We start from the raw sequence: 25456 nt of genomic DNA, 5'->3' as shown, positions 1-25456 counted from the left end.
ACCTCAGGAACAACTCCAGATGCTTCACTAAAGCCTTCAGATTTTTGTCAGGAATGTGCATCTTTCCCAGGATTTCTGGAAGCTTAACTGAAAACAAACATTTGTTTAGTTTTTTTTTTTTTTTTTTTCTAAACCCACACAAGATACAATTTGATGTGAACAGCTGACAAGTATTAACACAAAACAAAGTGAAAACATTATAAAATTTAAATTTCTGGTGTTTTCTCAACTGATACCCGTTAAGCATTTGTGTATCTCAATCACAAGTGAAAAACACGTTAATAGTAAAATTGATTTAATGTACATGTTTTTTTTGTTTTTTTTTTGTGTGAAACAACTAAATGGGCTTTTTAAAAATCATCCAAGCCTCCATTTTTAATCTACAAGCAGAAAGTACAAACAAGATAGCAGCATGTTAATAAGCAACTGATCTTTATTAAAGCTATAATGAAAAATAAAGTTTTTTATGCTGCACACAGTATTGCAAAACATTATGGGTAACTATTTACATTAAAAGATGTCGCGTCTGCTTTTACATGAAAAAAGTAAGACAAGATTTAAGAGCCCATTTTTTGTTTTTTTTACAGAAGAAAAAAAAAAAGTAAATTAAATCAATTTACTATTAATGCGTTTCTCAGTTGTGATTGAGATACACGAATGGCTTAACAAGTGTCAACTGAATTCTTAAAAGGAGAGTATAAAAGTCGGGGTAAAACACCAAAAATCAGAAGCACTAGTCCAAGTGTGCAGGGAGATTCCAAGCATGGTTACAGGGGTTCCTGGAATAGAATATATATTTTATACACACACGTACCAAAGAGGCGGAGCAGATGTTGTGATCCATACATGTATGATGGAGGAGGGGGCTGATCACTCTGTGGATAATTGTCAGGGGTCAGTTTCCAACACAGCACCTAAACAGAGGAGGGGGGGGGGGGGGGGAGAGAAGATTTACTTTTATTATTATTATTATTATTTGTTTATTTAGCAGACGCCTTTATCCAAGGCGACTTACAGAGACTAGGGTGGGTGAACTGTGCATCAGCTGCAGAGTCACTTGGAGCACAAAGAGGTTAAGTGACTTGCTCAGGGTCACACAATGCGTCACTAGCTGAGGTGGGATTTGAACCGGGGACCTCCTGGTTACAAGCCCTTTTCTTTAACCACTGGACCACTCAACATCAATTTAAGATTACAAGAATACCCCAAGCTTGGTGTGTGAACAAAAACAGTCAGCGAGTCATTTTGCATTCATAATATTTTCATCCAAGGTCAGTTCTTTTATTCTATGTTTTTCACATGTTGGACCACCCCACCCGTTTTCAAATGCAGTAGCACTTTACCTTATGTATACAATTTAATTCACACATGATGCTAAATGTGATTGCAGAAAGGCACGACAACTTCCAGATGACCTAATAAACAATTCTAGCTCATTTTATTCCACACTTTACCTCATTTAGTTCATTATTTCTCCTCCCTTCCCGTCCCGATAACATTGAGCTTCCCTCTTTGCTTGGAGTCAGTGTAAGAGGAGAAGAGGAGCCGCTGTGAACAGGAGTTTCTGCAAGAAAAAGTAAGTTCCTGAGATACAGTTCATCCCCAGGAATGATTATATATATACAAAGATAGAGCTCTCATGAAAAAGTAAAATCACCACGACCGATATCCACTGCAGCATTTATCTGTAAAAAGGCAAATGTGACATTACTAACTGATAGAGACTAACATAAACCCACAGACTGATACTCAACAACTATGCTAAAGAATGTTGTAACCAAGTTTTACCACAACTGGACAAGCAGTGCCCCAAATACTTTATTTATCAAATACTTTAAATATTTTATTTATCAAGTAATCACAGAAAATACAAAATTATATTGCAAGTCTACCGGTACCCAGAATAGTAGTATAGTATTTCAGGTAACATTTTTTAATTTCATTTTTCATTACTTATATGGAAAACTACAAAGCAGTATGTAATTTAATATGTTAACGTAACATTATTCAGCAGTTTTCATCCGACTTTATAAAGCAAAAATTGTTAATTCTATAGGGTGATGCAAAACTTTGTGTAAAAATAAACCTCAAACTACATCCTTTAAGTTGGTCAGACTTCAGGGCTTCGTACAATCCAATGTAGAAAGAGATACAGAAGAAATAGCCTTTTTTGGTATACAGTACCATGGGGTTTTAATCTTTAACCTTATTAAACCCTACCAAAGGCAGAGGCTGATAAGAAGCTGAATTTTCAGTGGTCCTTTACTGACGGTTATGGTAAATTTCTTGCATAACTAAAGGATTGAAGGACACACTACTCCCTACAGTATTTGTCTCTGAAGAGAGACACAGGAAGAAACAACGGCTTTCAATTAAAACATACATCAGGGGACAATCCTAGCAGAGCACCAAACCCACCACAGCCCCTCCAATCTTCTTTATCCTGTGAAATGAAGGCCTAATAATTAGATCTAAAACCAACCACAGGTATATTCAATTCAAATGTATATCCATGCCTTTTGTGGTACAGAATGCAAGGGTGTGTTTCATTAAATTATGCATGCTTAGCTTTTTTTACAGAAAAAAAAAAACAAAAAAAACACCACATACATCAAGTCAGAGTTAATAACAATGATAATGACATTCTTTAACAGGGATAGATATGTGCCACAAGTGCATTTAGCATTCGATTTTAAAATGAGAGATCAAACCATTAATTGCTATAGCGTCCTATTTGTAGCCTCATGTATACATTACATTAATAACACATTTTCAGTTGTACTTGAACATTGTGTCAAGTCTACAATATATACATATTCTCAACGTTTTACTATTGTCAATCATTACCTGATCGATATTCAATTTAAAAAAAAATTGATTTAAAAGTCACATCTTGTCTCCTGTAAATGCTGTACAAGACACACACTTGCATTACATTTCAAACAGGATTAAGCTCTTAGCTTGCATACATACTCTTGTCTAAATGCAGGAACAGCTTTGGCAGTGGAGCGGGGGTCTCTGCATGACGGCGCTTGGGCTGTGGGGAGGCACTGCTTTCGGAGAGCCGGTCTCCCCCAGATGCGTGTCTCGTCGATCTCCGTAGTGGCTGCTGGGCTTCGGGCTCTGCTTTCTTGCGCTTGGGCGTGGAGACTTCGCTCACTGTGGGCTGGCTATCCGTGGACTGGGGTGTGGAGGGGTGCAGAGGAGGGGGACTAGGAGACAGCTCTTCAAGGCTCCTGCAAAAAAAAAAAATCATAAATCAGTAAACCCCCTCAGCAAATCAAAATGTTCAGTTTATAAAATATTCCATCTTTTCAGAAGTCTCAACAATATCAACGGACACATTTGACAAGCACAGAATATTTATCAAATGGAACACAGTCAAATCAAAAGAATAAATCTGGCCCAGGTCTCTTCTGGTATAAAAGACCATCTTCTCAGTTGCACTTTAGGTCAAAGAAACACAGTTGACAAATTGCCAGAAAACCATCTAGTCACATGGACAGCAAATGAACATAAAACAGAGCCCTTTTAAAAGTTAACATACCCCTGTCTGTACACTATTCTACAGCATACTTGGATATTTACATGGTTTACTGTCCCAAACAATTAAGAAATAATTTATTTGTTAAAAAGAAGCATGGCTTACAATTTATAATACTTCTGACTAATGAGCCAGTTGCTCGGTCCTAAAGTGTTAAAGGAGTCTTAGGCCCTGTCCACACTACATAACCAATCTTGAGAACCGTACTCAAACGTTTTAATCAATCTAGCTCAAATCGTCCACATTAAAACACTGTTTCATGTTTAGTTGGGTTTAATGCTTACAAACACTAGTGAAATAGTTTGGTTACAGATCCTAGCACCTCAAGAGACTGTGGGGCTTAATATGATAGTATCCCACCACACACTGTCTTGCAAATATGGAAGACATAGCGTTGCTTTGCATGAACTTTATGGGTTTGTTTCTTAAACACGAGGTATCAGCGATGGAGAAGGCAGCAACGGTCTCGAAAGGCAAGTTGCATAGGCTCCTGCACCGGTTATGTTCTTTCAAAGCCTGCTTCTTGCATGCAAGTAGACATTTCATCATAAATGTGAATTGATAGTTGTTCTCAACTCCTTTAGGGGCCTGTTCCGAGTACTGTATATGTAATGTCCATGCGACAAAGCATATCAAAAAGCATTTGGGGATTTTGGAGAATACAAAAAAAATGTGGTTCGGTATTACAGCGTCCACACGTCTGACAAACCGCACTACTGATGCATTCTCATTTAGAACCAGACTCGAGACTACCCCGAGGTGGTCTCGAGTACGTATTAAACACTGCACAGTGTAGACGCTAACCCTATTAAGACGGTTAAAAGGCAACTAACATTATTTAAAGGCATAGTGTGGACAGGGCCATAGTATTTCTGTTATTTAGTGCTGCAATAGTTAAGTGACCATTCCAGTCCTCCAGTAGATCTGGAAACTCACCACAGTCACAAACTTCACGGTTTAGATAACCACAGCAGTTTATAAAATATACATCCAGACCAAAAAATATTTTTAATTTACAAAACAGCATCAAGTTATTACACTGCTTTCCCCCCTGGACAAAAACTTTTTTTTTTCTGTTCTATTTTTAAACTCACAGGCACCTTAGCTTTTATTCAGGCAATTTATCAAACCGATAGCAGTACACAGGGACTGACTATCAGAGAAACAGATGATTTGTGGAGTCAGCCAATTGCTTTTGTCAATATCTAAGTGGGGTCAATTCAAGGACATGTTCCAAGCCGGGAATTCTACATGCAGCACAGCCTTTCTGGTGCTAATAAACAATGGATTTTAAATGTAATAGTTTGTATTTGAAAGATTAGATCCCTTTGTTTGAATTTAATTTTTTTTGGACATAACTGAAAAATAAATACATTCAGAGCTGACTCTCTTTGTATTAGTTGTAGTTTTAAATCTGCATACTCTCCATCTAGGGCAAGTGCAGGGAGATACAGTTCATCTGTTACACTGCGGCACTGAATTATAGGTCATATCTGCCTTGATCAGCACATAGATAAAAACTACAGTCTGGCTGACACACAGCTCAGGCCATGACAGTATTAGTGCGTTAATCCTCAATATCATGAAATTAAGCTGGGAAGCCAGCTCAATCAGCTTTAGATTTCAGTGTTTGTCTGGGGAGGGGGTTGGGTACCTGAGGTTTACAAAACTTTATAAAAAAAAAAAAAAAAAGTCAGGAGGCCAAATTTCAAATGGTTTAATATATTTAAAGGAATTTGCCTCAATGACGACGACTGTAAATGTAACATTACAGCCATTAGTATCAGGAAAATGTAGACAATATACATCTACTTTTTAGTTTACCTTGCAACTGAGGCCACACATGCTGTGTGTCTGCTCATTTTCTGAACTCCAGTGCTGCTTCTGGGCAACTCAATATACAACCAGGTAAGTGGATTGTATTTAATTTGATAGTTAAATCATCGTTGCTGGGGTAACTATTCCTGCCTTTAACAATTGTACTTTAAGTTTTATAAACTGTGCTGGGCTGTGTTGAATCGTAAGGTTGATTAGAATATTGTTTTAAGTATACGGCTCCAGGCCTACAGGATAGTATAACCTGGCAAACAGTGTCTTAGAACGCCAGCTGTTCTAAGTGCCAGCCAGTCTAAGGGCCACACGTCCAAGGGCAGTCTGAGCTGTGGCAGTCCAAGCGAGGACAGGTAAAGCAAGGACCTTTTCCAAATCCCTAGCAATGGCTACTAGAGGCCTCAGTCCTACCTTCACACCTGGAGTCTGGATCCCCTGGGCAAAGCCGGCTCACTCATTCTCCACTCCCAGAATGAACACTGCTAAGTACCTGCTGCACATACCCGTACTAACTCCTTCTCCCCTACACTGCCTGCTACAAACTTGAAAATCTCATTTTACAATTGTCGCTCTCTGACGAACAAATTTCTGCTTCTCAGCGAACTTATAACCAATACCAATCTTGATCTTCTCTGTCCCACCCCCAAGGGCTATACCCTCTTTGACAAACCTCACCTCACGGCAGGGGCACTGCTGTTATTGCAAATTCTGTGCTCACTTCCTCAGTTCTTTCTATGCCTGCCTTTTCTTCATTTAAGCATCTCGCCATCCAGCTCCCCTCTCCCATGTCCCTCACCCTTGTTGTTATCTACCGTCCACCTAATAGCAACTCTGCTTTTATTGCCGAGTTTTCAGAATTCCTCTCCCTCGTCTGCACTTCTACTGACAAAATCCTACTCCTAGGTGACTTCACGCTACAGGCATGCGCTTGCCGCGGCCAGGGTGAAATACTTCTCTGAAATCATAACCATGGGACACGGTAAACCAAATGTTCTCTTTAAGACCATTGACCAAATCCTACATCCAGCCACCGACAGATCCAACTCCCGTTCATCCTCCTCTCTTACCTGTCATGATTTCTCCTCTTTCTTTCGGAACAAAATCGACATCTATTCTACGCTCTCCCACCACAAACCTTCTCTCCATTGCTGACATCTCCGGCTTACTGTTGAAGTCAACTACTGCCACATGCTCCCTGGACCCCTGGCCGACTAACCTTGTCCGTCTGTTTCTGATCTTGCTCCCTCCATTATGCACACTCTCAACCTGTCCCTGGAATCTGGCTCGGCTCCTGCTGCCCTTAAACTTGCCAGAGTTACGCCAGTACTCTAAAAACCCTCCTTTGACCCAACTTATCTATTTTCTGTCCCATCTCCAATCTCCCTTTTCTCTCAAAAACTCTCGAAAGTGCTATAGCCAGTCAGCTGATGAAACATCTCATGGATAACAATCTGCTTGAATCTCTACAGTCTGGTTTCTGGCCGCACCACAGTACTGAAACTGCTCAGCTCTGGATTGTGAATGATCTCCTGTTCAATGCTGATGCTCCCTCTGTGCTTGTCCTCCTTGACCTAACAGCCGCTTTTGACACCATAGATCATAGCATTCTTGAACCTGGAAACTGTCTCTCCTAGATGTCCTCTTACCTATCCGGACGCATGCAGTCTGTTTTCTATGCTGGACGCAGTGGCGTTGCAAACCCAGTCACTTGTGGTGTCCCCCAAGGATCCCCCAAGTACAAAAAGCCTTGGTGTACTTCTTGACAGCAACCTCTCCTTTGATGCCCACATCTTCTCCGTGGTCAAATCTTTCTTCTACCGTCCCTACCTTTCCCTCCCAGATGCAGAGATACTTTGTCATACATTTGTCTCCTCTAGACTCAACTACTGCAACTCTCTATATGGTGGTCTTCCGGCACGCACCATTAACCGACTGCAGCTAGTTCAGAATGTCGCTGCCAGGACCCTTACCAGATGTAAAAAATGTGATCACATCACCCCCGGTCTTCCCAGCTGCACCGGCTACCTGTAAAGTTCAGGATTATTTTCAAAACTCTCCTGCTCACCTACAATGCCCTTCAAATCACACAGGTCCCAAGTACCTCCTCAACCTGCTGACCAGCTACGTCCCTGCAAGCTGAGGTCCTCCGACTCTGGCCACACTTGGAGAACGCTCGTTTAGCTTCATGGCTCCGACTCTTTGGAACTCTCTCCCAGCTTTGGTGCATGATGCTCCCACTGTCGCTCGCTTTAAATCAAGTCTCAAGACCCACCAGTTCTCTCTTGCTTACCATGCTCTTTAAGCCGGATATCTGCTATTAGCTGCTGTGTTGCTGCTACTATTTCATGTATTATGCTACTATCATGTATAATGCACTTTCCACTGTATTTAATGTATTTTTTTATTTTACCGTATAGCATGTATTATGCCTTTCTCTGTATTTAAAGTAAAGTATTATGGATTTTCTTCTTGTTCCTGCATCTTCTACAGTGCTTTGTGATGGTGGTCCACTATGAAAGGCGCTATATAAAATAAAGATTGACTGATTGATACTGTACGCATAAAAATGTGACAAGTCCTGCATTCACAGAAATCAACAGGAACTTTAGCCTTTCCCTTTCCATTCTAGATCACAGTTGAGGGTCTAATGGTTTAAAAACAAGAAAGAAATCCATCTCTTGTATAAACACACATATTGATTTGGGGGCTAGTAAACAACACACCGTATCAATTACATTAAAATAAAAAATTATGATTTTGGATTACGTATGCAAGTCTGGTAGTGCTTTCATATCATTGTGTGACTGTTTATAATAGAATACCACTAATTGAATAGCTTTTTAAAATCAAAGTTTTTCTGTGAACATTTTAAGGACTTCTGTGCTTTGTATATGTGCTCTTCAGCAACATTTCTAACACACTGCAAATTGAGTCAAACTGATTATTTTTGAACACGGTACAATTTAAAAAACAGGTCAGATTTCAGTCATTCTGTTCCTTCAATGGAAATAACCCCATTTGTATTACAGCAAACTACCTAAATAGTGCCAGTTAAATTCCTTATAATGTCCATAGTGTCCATTTACCTGCTGGAACTGGCAGAGTTGTCTTTGATTGGTAGAAAGAACTTGGAAGACGTCACCTTCTTGAACTGGGCATGTTCATAAGGGTACAGCAGGATCATTGGAAGTGTGAAGTCAAAGGTAATCCGCAAACCATCCACCATTTCTTTACAAAGTTCAACACTGTAGGAAGGAAGCAGCCATTTAGTATAGCAATTGACCTAGTTTAAAATCTAAAATTAAGCGGTCACAAAATTACCAAATACAGCACCCTCCCCACCTGGGAAAAAACAGAATATGTCACTAATTTACAGTAACTTTATACTTTGTGTAAACAAACATGTTGCAGTTTGGACATGACACAACATTAAAGGAAATACCCACAACGTTAAGGAATGTTTTCAGGAGGGTTTTTCTTTTAAAAAAACTAATTGCTTAACTTAATCAAATTTGTGTTTCATTTTCAACTGTTCAAGGTGTAAAAGCCAATTCTCATCATTGTTTAAACCTGAGAAATACTTACACACTATTCAAACTACATTCTCATATATTTAATTTAAAAAAATCAAAGTTGTTTGACACTTTCTTGTATTCCTATATTCTGTGCCGTACTAAGTGTACTAAAAAGAGGTTTTCTGTTCTTTCCTTAGGAGAAATAAAAGGATGTACTGCAGGTGGATTAGTCTGAACAGGGATAGCCAATTATATTTCAGTTGTTGCTTAGCAAATATTGGATTATGCCAGTTTAATAACACAGATGAATTGCTTGTCAATTTCAAATCAGGTGTGTAGGCATGGCAGTCAGGATAATTAAAAGTAGGTTAACAAAGCACCATGGCTGTGCGAGTGACTAACAAGCACAGTTGAGTTTATTTTCAATAAATAATCTATGAGAATGAGAGCTAAAGTTCAGTTTGAGAAGTGTAATATCATTATCAAAGCTCAATATCTGCTTAAAATTCAGCTTCCTTTGTTACCGTCTCTGTTCATACATAATTAACTGTGACTTTAAAAAGCATACAATTCTCTTTACACCATTCCCCACTGATTCCCCATGATGCACCAATGAATTGCTTTTCTAATATAGGATTTTCAGCTTTGCATATATATGCATTTGAACAGACAGCACTGCTTTTTTTTAGTGCTCAAAATGTCATTTCTTGGGGTCCCCAGTGGCTCATCCAGTAATGAAACTACTCGGGAGACGTGACTATATGAAAAGCAGTGCCATCTTCTGGATTTTGCACATAATGCTTAATAGCAGACTTTTTACTTCCTTATAATTCAACTACACTCTTCAGCACTGTTGCAATCCCTCATGCACAAAACATAACACTCCAGGAGGTGAGGAGTGTCTGTTCACTACAGAACCGGAACTTACTTCTTTTCTGGTGGGACATAATGAGGATTTAGATTAATCTGCGAGGTAGTCAGATGATGCCGGCATCTTTCATTTGCTGAAAAAGCTGCATTAATCGCAAAATGTTTCACGTAGGACTCCAAGATGTTGACAATGTTCATCTGGCAAGGAAGTTTCACCAGCTGTTAAAGGTAGAAAGACAGAGCCCAGCATAAATAAATATGAATTTCATACAAATTATTTTGTTGAAAAATTCAATAAGTTGTTTTTTTTCCTTTTGCTGACTATTCTGCAGTCACTGAGCTACACTTCCTTTTTGTATTTTTAAAGACCACAAGGTTTAAGGATGAGGAAGCTCTGAAATAAAAAAAATAATAATATAAAACAGTAGGAAACAAAAACACCATTAGCCTTGCCTTTTTACAGGTAGACTTTGATTATAGTCCAACATGTGTGGTGAAACAGAGTTCATCTGTTTCACTGTTCAGGTCTTGATGAAATTGACTACTACCAGTTTTGGGTTGACAATTATGTTACTGATTATACTGCACATTAGAAAATGGCATGTTCTCACAACTTAAATCAGTGTTAAAAAAATGTTCATTATTTCTGCAATTTCAAAATAGAACTTGATTTTTACGCTGCGATTCATCTACAGTCATATCCCTTTAACTTAACATTAGCCCAATGTCATCATGCTTTTCACATGAACTAGGACTGGCAAATTGAAAATTGTCCTGCTACTATTCTCAATAATATTGTTATAGCTACACTAAAATTACTATTCCTAACCAGGAATTGCAAAAACCTCAGGACGTACATAAAAAAGTCAGAGGAAGCAAGGCTAGACAAATTGTTTGAAGATTGCTCATATTTTACAAGACCTCGGTCCTTGTGAAGGCCTAATAGCACAGAGCTTCTGAAACCTCAACTGTTTAATGAAATATACAAGAACCACCAAAGTGCACTGAAAATAGAAGTTATGTTTAATGGAACTGAAATTAAATTACTAAAAATCACTGGCTGTCAAACAAAAAAGATGAGCTTACCAAACATCTTAAGTAGACAGGAATAGATAATGTCTCATCTTGTTTTTTTTCCACAGAAGTCTGTATAAACTAATCATTTGGCAACACTTACCTGTTTTTCAGAAGCAGAGGTTATTTTTATAACACAGGAGATCCATTTCCCTTTCAAGCACTATACTATGCATTCGGTCCATTACCTTTTTTCTCTTGTTAATGTAGTAACAATCATCTTCCAGCTTCTTCTTCAAGACCTCAGGGATTTCTATGTTTATTGCTTTATCCTCCATGTCCTTTTTAGGGTGAATGTCTTGATCTTCTTTCTACAGGATTAGGGGAAGGAAATGTTGTGAGTTACTGCAAATGGACATTTGGCCTTTTTTGGGAGAAAGTAAGATCTATTAAACACTAAAGTACACTTACAATAGGCCCTTGCCATGGATTTCTGAGGGACTGATCCAGATGGATCAGCTGGGCAATGGATGGACTAACCTGTCCAAGTATGAACTGATCCTCGTTCTTAATAGGAAAAAGAGTTGTACCACACTCAGTTAGATAAAAGCAACACAAAAATGTAAGTGTTCGTTTCTGAAGATACTAAATGCTATCTTTTCTCATCTATTCAAAGGGAAACTGGGTATTTATCACCAAGTGCAGCAACGAAACCCACAGTATACAAACTCAGTTTACCTTTGCCTATCCAGGAATCCGTTTGCTGCGGAGTAACACAGATTTTCTATTCTGTCGAGAATTTTTAGTTTTACACTTGGGGCGGGGCAAAAAACATGCAAGGCTTTGTTTGGTTGTTTGATAACCAAATCAATATACTTATCATATATACACATCATCAACACAGTCAATTCTGCTTTAAATTTAGCAAATACACTTGTTTAATAAAACTGCTTCTGGTGTACATTGGTCAAGGTTGAACGAGGCGTACTGTCAGTGTCACATACAAAATCACCCCTAAAGATGAGTTTGGCAATAGCCATCCAGGTGACAAAAACTAACTCAAGATAAACTAATATGAATACTATTTTCTGGTTTTCGTTATTACTACAGACGTATTTGTAATGTTTAAAATTAAAATATGTTTGTTTCTGATTGATGACACTCTGGTGAGCTTCTAACTTTCTTCGAATTTGAAAGTGTACCAATAAATACTTCCTGTGTTAACTGTTATTCAGTAGTACTTTGTGTATCACATAACGTGACGGGGGACTCCATTTTAATTGCGGAAAACTGGGATCCCTGGTTATCATACTATGAAGAAAACAACTGGGAATTCCACAACCATTCCCCCACCTAAATTCCAGAAATACAAAACTGCAACTGATAATACCATACATGCATGTGTAAATGATGCACATTATACCATGACAAGGCACAGCATTTAAAAGGTTAAACTCTATAACAGTAATAAAGTTGCAAATAAGATGCAGAGAATATTGAAAATGAAATATAAAATGGCTATTTCTTGAAGGTGCCTCTGAATCGTAATCGAGTTGCTGGCTGGTCAGTGGTCACCAAGTCATTCTAGCCAAATAAAATAATTCACATTTATCCACAACACAGCCTTTAAAAGATAAAACAAATTAATTACTAACTGCTCTGAAATACAAGGCTGTAATTGATCACATCCCTAAAGCTGGAAAAGAAAGAATACATTATAGATGTGTGTGGGTATTAGGACAGAATCTTGTTATGAAAATCACATTTGTCATAAACAGGTTATTAAATATGACTGGTATGAACCTTATGCTCCATTTATCTGCATACAGTATTTTTAAATATCTATTTTGTCACTCTGGTTTTCTCCATCAGCATATTTGAAGTAGACGAGCAAATTGTTAAAATCCAATTTTACAAATAACTTTAAAAACAAACAGTCAAAGATCTTTAGTAATAAAATAAATCTTGCCAAAAACAGCAATTCACTATCTAGTATTTTAAATTAAAGCTAAAGTGTATACCGGTAGCTATAGCCAAAAGTTTTGCATCGCCTACAATTTTAGGATTAAGACTATATGAACATAATTTAGATATTTTATTTAACATCATGTAAATCAAAGAAACTACAAAATTATAAACCACAAAAGTCTACCGGATGCCACAATAGTAGTAACCGTAGTCGAAATGTCAATTATTTTCATTTGTCAGCTTTTCGTAAGTATATGTAAAACTACAAAGCGGTATGTAATTCAATATGTTAACGTAACATTATTTCAGCAGGTTTCATTTGACTATGAAACAAAATTAGTGATGCAAAACTTTTGGCCATAGCTGTAAATTTTAATATACTGTAATAGTAGACAAATGTTTTGACAAGGTGTGAAATTCCCTGTGTTTAGAACAGAGGTGTCAAACTCAACCAAGGGCCCCAATGAAATCTGGTATTTGCTTCACGGACTAGAAAACCATAATAATGTTTTCAAATGTTAATTTTGTTTTGGGATGGTGGTGGAGGAACACCAATCACTTCTAGCTGGTAAAATAAAAGCATGCAATAAAGCCAGTATTACTTAGACTTTCCAATTATGTCCGGTCAGAAGGATCCGCTGCAGTGTGGCGAGGTGACTTGACCCCTGTCATCTGTGACTCACAAACACGATGGCAACTTTGCATAGCCAAAACCTGGAAATGCACTCCCTTGACTGCATGACTCACTCTGCACACCACATTGTTGTGCCTTTACTAGGGCACTCAACTTAATGCATGTGCTTGTGAGTGTCAGGTCAAATGGTCACTGTGGAGCACACTTGTACCCTTGATAGCAAATCAAAGAAGAAAACTTTCAATTCAATTAATCCATGCTTTTAACTTTCTACTTTCACATGAAGAGACCTCCGATGTCTTGAAAGCTTGTGTTCAATTATTGTTTAGTTAGTCCAATAAAACGTATCATCTCTCCTTCTCTTTGTCTAACATTAATAAGTGAATGTCTGTTATGCAAGATTTCTTCATAGCTTTGTGAAATTCTTAATTTCACAACTGTTTAACACTCATTACCATTTCTGCAGTTTCTTCAAGATCACTCTCCTCACTTTTTAATGATTCGTCGTCATCAGAATCGTCCTCATCACTGTCTTCAGAAGACGAAATTAAAGCTATAATAGAAAAAGTAGAAAGGTTATTTTAAAACTTTAGACAGAACTATGTTCTTACTGGGCTTTTGGATAATTTTCTCTTATTTTACTTTCTTGTATTCTTGGTATGCTTTTTCTGGCTCTAAAAACACACAGTCTTTCCCACTACCAATCATGAAACATTTTTAAGCAGGAGAGCTACTTAATTAAACCAGAAAGCAAAGCAGCAGCTATGAATACCACAAAAAACAATTCTCATGATAGAAACTGCAATGGCCTGGAAAACAATACATCAGAATTTTTATAAATAAGCAACAGCCGTAAATTTGAAAACCGTATTCAAAACAAAAGTAAATCCCTGCCCTTAACGGGCAGGTGGGGGAGTTGCATACGTTAGTTAGCACCGTTTGCAAAATGTAAAGAGTACATTCATTTTAGTAATTCTTAATGCCGAATTGGGGTGTCACTACTGCTCAAGTCGCTTTAGGTCAAAGGTCCTTGCAGACCTGTGATTATTTACAGTGTAATAATTGTAGATTCAAGGTGTTGCTTTTCTATGTAACAACATTTTCATTAATTTCAAGATGCCACGCAACATCTATAAAGAGACTGCATATTTGATGTTGGCAATGTCAATACAATTTTCAGCAACACAAAAATGTAAGCGCTTCATGAACCAGATCAATAATGCAAATGCCTTCAGGAGCTGCTCTGTATACGTGGAAGATACAATAGTGTAGACGTCAGCATTACATCGCAAACCAAAAAAAAAAAAAAATGCGAGGATGCATCTGTTGACTGGGCTCAAGGGCATACCAAACAACAGGACTGGTTCCTGCTCTGCTGTTTTAAGTGTAATTATTTTTCCTAAACGGCAGTCTGTGGTTCTGTGTGGAGTTATTAATTTTTTTAAATGTATAAACACATTTGAAACACTTAAATAAACCAAAGCTGTAGATACTAAACAGGGATCATTTCATTTTCTGTATAATCCTTAAGATTATAGCAGTAGCTGCTTACTTCTAATGATTACATAGTTCAATTACTATTTATATTATTTTTCATTTGCAACAGCTTAGTTTCATCCACGATCTAATATAACATGGGAACATTCCTTTGCATACTGTGTTGTCCCAGGGATCAGGAACAAACCCATTTGGTTGGTCTAGTATAGTCTCCTAAGGTTTTTCTGGCCATTGGCCAACCCTGGATAAGAGTTTTTCCACATTTATGGTCATATAAGTGCTCGGACAAGTAAGAATAGGTTGAGAAAACAATGAACATTAAACTACAAAACAATGAATGCCAAACAGTAGTTTAAGTTAAACATTATTGTTGTGTGTATTTAAGGAAAAACAACAAGCTATATAAAGCAGACATAAATAAAGTGCCCAAAGATACATTTTGATCAAGTATAACATTACTGTGGTTTGCTGTGCCTTTTTTACAGTAGTTGTTGGAGTGAGCTGAACAAGCAATCAAATTTAACTTGAATAAACACTTCAACATCCCTTCAAAAAATAAATATGGAATGAAAGGAAAAAAGAAAGAAAAAAAAACTGGGCCAGTGTTGAAAAGCAGGAGGCATTTTGGAGTGACCACCTGTATCGTAAGCAAATACAATTCAAGTATCACAGTACAAGTAATAATACAATTAAGAGCAAGATAAATACATTATTTTTTACATACAATTACATTATTTTTTACACATTATTTTTAAATACAATTACCCATTTATACAGTTGGGTTTTTACTGGAGCAATCTAGGTAAAGTACCTTACTCAAGGATACAGCAGCAATGTCCCCCACCTGGGATTGAACCCACAACCCTCCGGTCAAGAGTCCAGAGCCCTAACCACTACTCCACACTGCTGCCCTATGTATGTATCTGCTATCCCTTTTGAGTTCTGGGATGCTGAAGTGATGCCATTTCTGGCCTGATGTCCGTTCTCGTGGCTCGTAACCTGAGCTGTATGTTTTTCATGATAAACAATAGCTTAGTTCAGTCTAAAAATAGGTATTTCATAATTAAACATAAGATCTATTAAATGCAGAAAAAAAATGTTGTCACATTTAAAATGTATCATTTCTCAGTTATTATACAACACATGTTCCTAAATATTTAAATGCTTACCTGAGCAACAGTAAATGTTAAAATTGAAGAATCTGTCATTTATGTCCACCTTTTAACGACTATTTTCACTATTATCTGTCATTAGCAGTTTTAGGTACACGCGGGCCCGTTGTCGTCGCTCAGTTACTATTAAACTTATATTCACCTCAAGTCTGCACCAGAAAGAATGACTTATTAGCCATTTTACCAATCTTTTTATCTCTACACTACAAACAGAAAAAATATGTGTAGGGATTTAAAGCCGTGCGCAAGTTTATCAGTATATGCAATCATGTCACCCATGATTTAACCTAAAAACAGCAAGACATTTAAAAATTAACTAATTTCAACACACTGAAAACAAAGTTTGCTTGCGCATGCCGTCAGTGCTGCAAACCTAAGGGGAATGCATTTATCGGTGTCTCACACACGTCGGGCTGCGTGTTTGAATGAACCCGGAAACCAATTCAAATAAATGTTTTTCCAGCCAATATATCGTCCTCGCCTCAACTACATCTACAAGGGAAATTTACTGGACCTGTATCCTAACCTCATTATTATTGACTTGCATCTGCTTTTGACTGACTGTGCCTGTCACAGTAGCGTTAGGGGAGAGAAGCTTTTCTTCCTGAAAATGAAATTAATAAAAAACTTCTTTCTACAATGTTGCAAGAATTTTTGACTGGACTAGGAGAGATATCGATTGGGCACCACATTTACCATTTTGCGACTGCTGTGGTAAAATGCAATACATTTAATTGTGTCATTGTTGCCCTGTTTGAATGTCATGGTGTCATAGCGCAGTATTACTGGTAAGAATAGGGGCCTCAGAAAATCAAGCTTTGCATGGGGCCACCGTGGGACAAACGCTGCCACTGCCATCAGTAAATTATCAAACAAAATAAAACATAAATAAATGTAAAAATAGCACACATGTGAAATGATCTCTTCTGCTACTGGACAGAGCGATCTTTAGCAGAAATAAAGGTATTTGTCATTGAGGACATTAAAGAAATCGTGCAGCTGCGTGCAGTGTGTTCAGTTATTTACAGGAGCAAATTAAACAGGCTGCTGGATTCCTAAATGTACTGTACAGTAACAGGTAGTAGGTCAAAAAGTTAAACATTTAGTGTATTTATTTATGCTATTCTTTCAGAACATAAGGAACTTCATATTACATGGCAATGGGTACATTTCGCGTAAATCGCTAAATCCATGATAACTGTGGGGGGAAAAAAAAAAAAAGACAAGAAAGCCTTACTCATAACTCGATAACCATGAATTACCCTGTAACACTGACATTGCATATATATATTTCTCCTTTGTTGTTGTTAGATAACATGGAGAATTACAGTGGTTCAGGAGTTCTCACAAGTACAATATGTAACATTTTTATTGCCATCATAGTACTTTTTTCTACATTTGGCTCCATTGCATGAACATCCATAGCCACCAATAGGTAATATGCTGATACGTTATTAAATCAGAAGACCAGTGTGTGTGTGAAACGAATATCAAGACGATATCGCGAAAGTTTGGACCACTCAAACATGGCACCTTTTCAGTGCTCGTTTTCATCCACCACAGGCACCTCCCATTATAAACCCATAACTCCAAACATAATGAGAGTTGAGGCAATCTTTTGGGATTCTTCCTGAAACAATACTAGGGGGTGAGGTGGGGAAGATCCAAAAATGCAATTAATTTAGTGTGGAATAACCTGGCGGGATACTCATTTTGTCCTGGGAGTTTCCATAAAATATGTCAACATCTGAAATGGTTTAAGATACATTTATTGCAGCAGTGGCTGGTTTCCAAAATATACAAGCCCTCCTCATGCTAAGGTAGAGTTTGTCTACTTTCAATGTTAAACAATAATGTAACCTGGCATGCCATTTTATTAAAATATATACAGAATGAATCCCCCTATCCCTAGGGTATCACAAGTGGAATACAAATGTAATCTCATGGAACAACATGACCTATTCTCAACATACAGTACAGTCAGTTTGACACGCTTCAAAGCTCTTCAAGGGAAGTTTTAATCAGCGATAACCAAAATGTGAGCACTGTGACTTTTTCCCACTACAATCTATCAAGGTTTGCATTCCCTTCCAATTATGAATTGTTAGGAGTTTATCATTCTTGTGCTTCTTAGTTACAACGGAAGAGACCATCAATAATAATGTAGTAACTGATAAAAGGTTCTTCTGTTTTAATTGTTTTAAGTACATAATTTGAACTGTACATTTATGAAGAAAAAAAAAGTAATCTTCTGCAATGACAAAGACACTGTAAAATGTTTCTTAATGCAGGCTATAGAAAGAAATCCAACAGTCCCAGTTTTTTTTGTTTCAACTAGGAACTAAACATTTGTTTTAAATATGCATTGTTTTCTAGTGCACACAATACATTGCTTACAGATTGTTAGTGATTGCTCTAGTTATTAGTCATAGCCAGATTGCAATAGAAATACTGCTGTGCTAGCAAAAAAAGAAACTTACAATTGTCATCATTTTCCTCTTTTTCCTCTTCAGGAAGAGTTTTTAACACAGAGTCAACACCAGGCAGACGACAGCGTCGCTTCCTTCTTCCCTTTCTCCTCCTGTAACAAAGTATTACAATGCCATTCACTTTTAGCACCAAGGATAACCAAACCCAGTCCAGTGAAAAGCAGTGTCCCAGTTCAAGTATGTACACGTGTATATAAATACGTTTTTATAAAGTTGAATTTTTACGTACAGTACAGATATTTAAAACAATACTCAAACTTCAACAAACGACAAAAAAAAAAATTCTTGTAGCGGCCATAAATATGATCTTTAAGTAATCTTAAAATACGTGAACTTTCAATACATCGTGTTTACAAGTTTCATCAACTAAAACAATCTGTGACATATCGGTGGTAGCAGTTTTAATGTTTGCCGATGGATTCATAAATGTGCCCTTTACTGTATCCCTGAATTACTGCATGTTGTATTAACTTGAAACTCGGAAAATGTAGTGCCAAGGAACAAGCAAGCATTAGTCCAAATAAAAAGAAAGTGTGGTTCAGGTAATGCTGGAATAAAAATAAATAGGATGGTAAATTGGTAAAACTTTGTTTTATTTTATTTCCTGAAGAAGCAGTACGAGCATGGTAAAAGTGGCAAGAGCTTTTTTACACTACACTGTTAATAACCCTAAGTTGCCTTTCATTAGTTACACTGTCATCTTGCTTCATTCTCCCATCATTTCCCCTTTCTCCACCTCACAGCTGGCTCAGTCTCATTTTGAGGGTGCATCTCCATTAATAAACTTTCCACCTGCCTTGTTTTATGCTATAGCCAGGTAGCTCTAAGGAGTGAAACCACTGGGACTAAAATACAGCAGCATCATTACTGCGACACTTAATGACTGTCAGTACATTCTACACTGTGAAAAAATATTGCCATTAAAAGTCTGCTGCAAATAAAGTAATTTTTGTAGTAGAGGGCAAAAAGAAAAAGAGAGGAGTCTCCTATTAAAAATAACACATCTGCAATAATTGTAATCTTGATGGAATTCAGAAAATAACAAAATAGACGTAGCAATTAATTAACAGTTAAGTGAAACAAGTCAGAGTGTTAGCTTTAAAACATACTAAACAGCTTTTTCTATATATATAAAAGAATACATCCTTATTTATCTTAAACAAACATGATTTGCAATTATGTATTTGCAACATTAATATCTGAAATCTGTCATATTTCAATTTTGCAAATGAAAAATGTTGGAATTTAACATTTAATCTGCTTTTATCTGCAGTTCAGAATCAACACACAATCACTAGAAATCTTATTTTACTTATTTATTTTTTAAACAAACATCAAAAGTTGTCAAATAATGTGCACTATGCTTTCTCCTTACATGCGAGCCACAGCTTTTCTGGCCAGTTTACGTTGTAATGTGCGGTTTTCATCCGTGTCACGAAGGACATGACCCTCTGCTGCCCATCTATCCCAACTGAAAGGAACAAGAAACTTACGATAAAATTGAAAACAGGTACAATAGAGAGAACCTGGACTGTTCTAATTGAGCCCTACTTTTGTTTAAACTTTGGGAGGTAGGATTGCAGAGAAGTGTATATATAAAGACACAGAAACCCATGGGTGCAACATTTGACTCCTGAATTAAGCAAGGCAGCATTGTAAAATGCAGGGCAAAGAGAGCAGAATGCATACATGATTTATAGTATGTATGCTGATAAATAAACATTTTCATGTAGAAACAGCATCTCACTTACCAGTTACAGGCAATGAAATTACTCCCAGCTTAGAGTAAGAAGCGGGGTTCCGAAATATAGTGTTATACGTCCCCACGTGTTGCTACAACTGTTTAAATAACATACCTGTAATTTTTCTTATCACTGTTAACAACCCAACAACTTTTTACACTTATAACTTTAAAGTCGGTTTCCAAGCTCTTTTCAAAATGGCCGCTCTAGTGCACTGGAGTTTGAGATTTATTTATATATATATATATATATAACAATGAATGCAGCTTACCTTCTGTTCCAACCATTAAAGTGAATTAGATACTCTGGGACTTTCCTACCCTTTTCATCTTTTCCACTGACAACATCTACAACCTGTTGAAAAATAAGATCACATGTTAAAGTCAAACATGTCCTGTTTTAGTATGCCTGCCAGGGTCAAAACCAAGTACAACATTTTACTCATTAAAAAAGCAGGGAATATGCTTTCGAACAAACTGTTTACCTTAAGGCAATAATATACCACTACAGACTTTTAGTCTACTGTACTAAGTGCCAATGAGGTTATAGTATCATAGTACATATGGACAGATACATATATATAGTGTTCTGCGGTATTTCGGTATATCGAAATATGATGATACAAAAATTATACGATACCTAATATCGGGGTAAAAAAAAAAATCGATATCGTTTTTTTCGATCCCGTCTTTTTTTTGGTGATATATCGTGTTTTTCGGTCTGACTTTAATTGTGTGCTTTAAAAACAATATGAACTTTTTTGCATATACCGGAAGAAACTAACTTTCCTGCACTGCGCGTTCGCGGAAAATTTAATTACAGTACTGCCCAAGTAACACCATGGCGGACGCGGGAGAACAGCTGGTTTCTAAAGCCAATTCCACAAGTGTAGTGTGGAACTATTTTGGTTATCCATTAAATGAAAGCGGCAATCCAGTTGAAGGTGGACATCCAAAATATAGGAGGTGTTTGAAAGAAGTAAAAAACAAGGGAGGAAACACCACCAATTTATTTAAGCATTTATCAGATCTCTTTGTTGAAGTGAATCGACAGCATGTAAGTTACAGTGAAAATAGTTCTACTTTTACTGTAGTTCTTTTGTTTTACATATTATTGAGATTCTGTGAATTACATCTCGCCTTAAAAATGTAAATAATGCACCCAATTAGTATTTATATATTATATATTATATATATGTGTGTGTGTGTGTGTGTGTGTGTGTAAGAAGTTGAAATAGTACAATTTTGTACAATACTATATTAAAAAAAAGCACTACTTTGCAGACGTGTCATTAAAATGACTCCATGTTAAAAATTGTTAACACTGTATATATTCCTTGGATTTTGTCGTAAAACTTTTTTTTGTGTGTGTAAAACAATTAGCTTTCATGCTGGAAACGGACGTCTGATTTTTGCAAGTTCAGCACAAAAACATACAGTACACAGTACATAGGCTGCATAGTCCCCCCCCCCCCCCCCCCCCATATATAGTTCAGCAGGTAAACGATGTGCTCTACTATATAGTTGTAAAAGTCTTTTATCTAATTTATTTTCTTAGCAAAATTAACATCCACGCTCGCATGATGGTCTGAATAAAATTGCGTAACATTTCCTATGTTTATAGTGCACTGCAACGTTGTTTTGAAGGAGACGTTTGGCTTGAATAAGATGAAACATAATATTATGTTCTAATAGTTATCAGTGTTTTCAGTACTACAGTATCAGAAGTTCTTTGCCAGAAATGCTTTTTTTCATCAGCTCAACTTATTTTATAAAATTAATTTGAAGTAATGATTCTCTCTCTCATATATATATGTATATGACAAAATTCAAAATTTGTGAAATTTAACAGCTTTGTTACCTTTACACACAAACTGTATTCCTCAATGTAACACATTACTCTGTTCATGTTAACATTTTTTTTATAGTGTAGATGAATCAATCAGGCTAGTCTAGTTTAGCATTACAACAATTCCTTTTATGTGTTTTTTTGTAGGCAGCAAGTAGGGAAGTTCCAGCAGCAACTAATACACAAACTAGCAGTGGTAGTTTTAAGCAACAGACCACCATCCAGAAGGCACTGGAGAGAGGAAAAAAGTATGATCCAAAGTCAAAAGAAGCACAAGAATTAAACCGTGCAGTGGCTGAGTTCATTTGCTTGGAACAGGTTCCTATCTACACAGTCTCAAAAAGTGGTTTAAAAAATATGTTATCAAAGCTGAACTACAAGTATGAGATACCAAGCCAGAAATATTTTATGGAAACTGAAATTCCCAAGCTGTACACAGAAACCAAAGAAATTATGCTTAAAATTATGAGTGGAAACACTGCTGCTTACTCATGTACTACTGACCTGTGGTCTAGCCGCAATATGGATACCTACATGGCAGTGACAGTCCAGTACATTACAGGTGATTGGGAGATGTGCTCTTGTTGCCTTTCTTGTGTTGGGATGTTTAAAAACCACACATCTGAAGAGCTGATTGAAACTTTCACTGAAGTTTTGTCTGAATGAAATTTGGACATTGCAAAAATGTCAGCTGTTACTACTGACAATGCAAGTAATAACAAAAAGGCATTTGATTCAAATACCTGGGTACCTTGCTTTGGGCACAATCTGAATCTTGCCATTCACAGGGCACGTGATTTCGATCAAGTATCAGCAGCCCTTTCTCAACTTCGTAAAACCATATCTGCTTTTACCAGATCTTGCAAACGTAAAACTGCTCTCCTTAACAAACAAAATAATCTAGGTTTGCCAAAGCACCAGCTTATCCACGATCAACCTACAAGATGGAATTCCACATATGATATGGTTGAAAGGTTCATGGAGCAGCAGCAGGCAATTTCAGCTGTTCTTGCTGAAGATCGAAAAAGCTGGCACTTGATGCCCAGGAATTCTGACATCAGTATCTTGGAGACTTTATTGGGGGTCCTGAGTCCTCTTTCTGACTTAACTGATGCTCTAAGTGGAGAAAAGCAAACCACTATTTCTTCTGTCCTCCCAGTTCTGTGGAAGATTTACACTTGACTTTCTGTTATTGACACAGACCGAAATCTTGCCAAAGAAATGAAAGAAGCCATTGTGACAGATCTGAAGAAGCGCTATGAGAGTGAACCACTTCAAACAGTTCTTAACTGTGCAACATACTTGGATCCTCGTTTTAAGAACACATTTGTCCTGGACGCAGAAAGGGTTAAAAGAGAGCTTTTAAGACAAGTGCAAGCCACGGTTACCCAAGTGCAAGAAGTGTTTCAGGACAACAGTCAAGTCAGGAGAATCTTGAGAACTCTGACAACCTAGCAGAACCAGACAGTAAGAAAAAAAAACATGACCTTAAAGATTTGCTTTCCAGCATAAAGACTCAAAAGAAGATGAGAAACACTTCAGAAACAAGTCATGCCAGCAGCACTGCAAGATCTGCTACAGAACAATTAGAAAATGAGTTTGCTTTCTATGAGAAATGTGAGGAAATAGAAGATCCACTTTATTGGTGGAAATATTGTATATATCGTAATCTTATGCAGGGTATCGTATCGCGGTAGCCTAAATCAGGTATCGCACAACACTACATATATACCCACAATCCCAATAAATTATGCTAAATAATGTTAACGAGTTCCATCTGAAGATATAAGCAAACACGTCAGTACATTTTTGCATACACACACACAATCTAATACTCTCAATAAATGTTGTTACGTAATGTTATTGTTAATGAGTTTCATCACAGTTGTAAACGCGTTCTTAAGTTGTATGGAAAAAAAATTGTGTGACGTACGTCTTACCACTATCGCTGGGCATTTTAAAATTACTTCCCGGGGTCAAGTCTGAATTGAATCTGAGATAAGTGCTTCACAACAGTCGTGGAAAGAAACGTACAGGTTTTGTTTTTTGACACTCCATAATTTTTTCTGTCCACACTAATGAAGAATTAGCGTTTCTTCGTATTTGTGTTTCGTTGGGCGTTGATACAGATTTAACAATGAAGACCGCTAAACAATTATGTGAACATAATTCAGGACTGCGTTTCAAAATGGCAGCGAACAAAAATAAACGGACATATGTATTTGTGTGTGTGTATATATATATATATATATATATAGACACACACACAAAATATAATATTTACCGTGCTTTGTAATACAAAATAGGAATTATATGCAACATTTATCAGACCATTACATTTAAAAAAAGGTCGCTCAGTCCCAGTGCCTATTTCTCTGTACCGCCCAGAGTACTGCAGTGTACGATTGGCGGAGGTCTTTGGCCTGCACAAAAAAAATAAAAATAAATAACAACCAAAAGTAATAGGAAATGCGAACACCAACTGGATATTACGTAAATACTCGTACATTTCTAGCATTTTGTAAAAATAAAAATTACGCAACTCAGTTTCACATTTCCGGACAAAGGCTAAAACGACGTATGATTCTACTCTTTATTATTATTTTTTTTAAAATGAATACATTAAAAATGTAAAATGTCTGTAAATGTCCTGGTAATCGAAGACGTAATCTTATTAAATCAAATATATTCAAAAACAAAGGTTTGAACACCCCACCTTAGCATCGTAAAGCACTTTGGCCTTTGTTGGATCTGGTTCGAAGCAGAGGACTTTCTCTCCTTTGTGAAATTTAAATTTCATTCCCCGAGAGTTCATTTGTTCATCATGGCGAACAAGAGAGGAGGAATCGGAACCCCCCCGCTCTTTAACCTATTCTGCGCCGGTCTTTATTAAATCAATCCTGCTCCTAAACTGGAGCTAATGTTAGGATACAACAATACACATGGAAACACGGTAAAGACTGTGAGAAGTGGAGCTTCGTAGCAGAACACGTATTTTTAGACAGGCATTGACGAGAGACGCCTATTGAAAATAAAAGAAAAGGGAAGGTCAGGGGGCTTGTTTTTTGTGCGCAAATCATTTTGAATAATGTAGTCCTCTGGTGTGTGTAGTCCTCAAATACATGTCAATTTGCTACAGAGTACAGCACAATTTTTAGACGTTTGTTTTACCGAAGTTTATTTTGCACCAAGTGGAATTTTTACCCCAGTGGAGGTCTGCAGCATCACCTAATAATATCCTGGAACTAGATATGGGTAATACTACTCGTTTTCGAATAGCTTTGATTTGGTAGTTTCCGATCTGGGTTACCGTATTATCACGAATATAAAGCT

At 37.1% G+C, this 25456-nt stretch overlaps 1 protein-coding gene across 3 annotated transcripts in view; it reads right to left on the bottom strand.

Moving 5' to 3' along the window:
- LOC117405102 (male-specific lethal 3 homolog) overlaps window positions 1-25127 on the bottom strand; it is a 31091-nt gene extending 5964 nt beyond the window's left edge. Inside the window, exons 1-13 of one of the 3 annotated variants that reach the window (XR_009329517.1) lie at window positions 24840-25127; window positions 20547-20629; window positions 19909-20004; window positions 18525-18625; window positions 13831-13928; window positions 11245-11340; window positions 11022-11144; window positions 9818-9978; window positions 8461-8619; window positions 2974-3236; window positions 1455-1564; window positions 815-914; window positions 3-87 (exon numbers count right to left, since the gene is read on the bottom strand). Coding sequence is in view for 2 of the 3 variants with exons in the window: in XM_034007896.3 (XP_033863787.3) it covers window positions 3-87; window positions 815-914; window positions 1455-1564; window positions 2974-3236; window positions 8461-8619; window positions 9818-9978; window positions 11022-11144; window positions 11245-11340; window positions 13831-13928; window positions 18525-18625; window positions 19909-20004; window positions 20547-20629; window positions 24840-24938 (1574 nt within the window). In the remaining variant the exon portion in view is untranslated. The remainder of the gene's footprint in view (window positions 1-2; window positions 88-814; window positions 915-1454; window positions 1565-2973; window positions 3237-8460; window positions 8620-9817; window positions 9979-11021; window positions 11145-11244; window positions 11341-13830; window positions 13929-18524; window positions 18626-19908; window positions 20005-20546; window positions 20630-24839) is intronic. The other 2 variants (XM_034007896.3, XM_034007898.3) reach the window with 2 other exon arrangements.
- Window positions 25128-25456: the final 329 nt, after the last annotated feature.

This window comes from Acipenser ruthenus, chromosome 9, assembly GCF_902713425.1.
Source record: "Acipenser ruthenus chromosome 9, fAciRut3.2 maternal haplotype, whole genome shotgun sequence".
NCBI classification, from domain to species: domain Eukaryota; kingdom Metazoa; phylum Chordata; class Actinopteri; order Acipenseriformes; family Acipenseridae; genus Acipenser; species Acipenser ruthenus.
The sequence above is the reverse complement of the archived record's forward strand: the minus strand, read 5'-3'. Positions and strand labels throughout refer to the sequence as shown.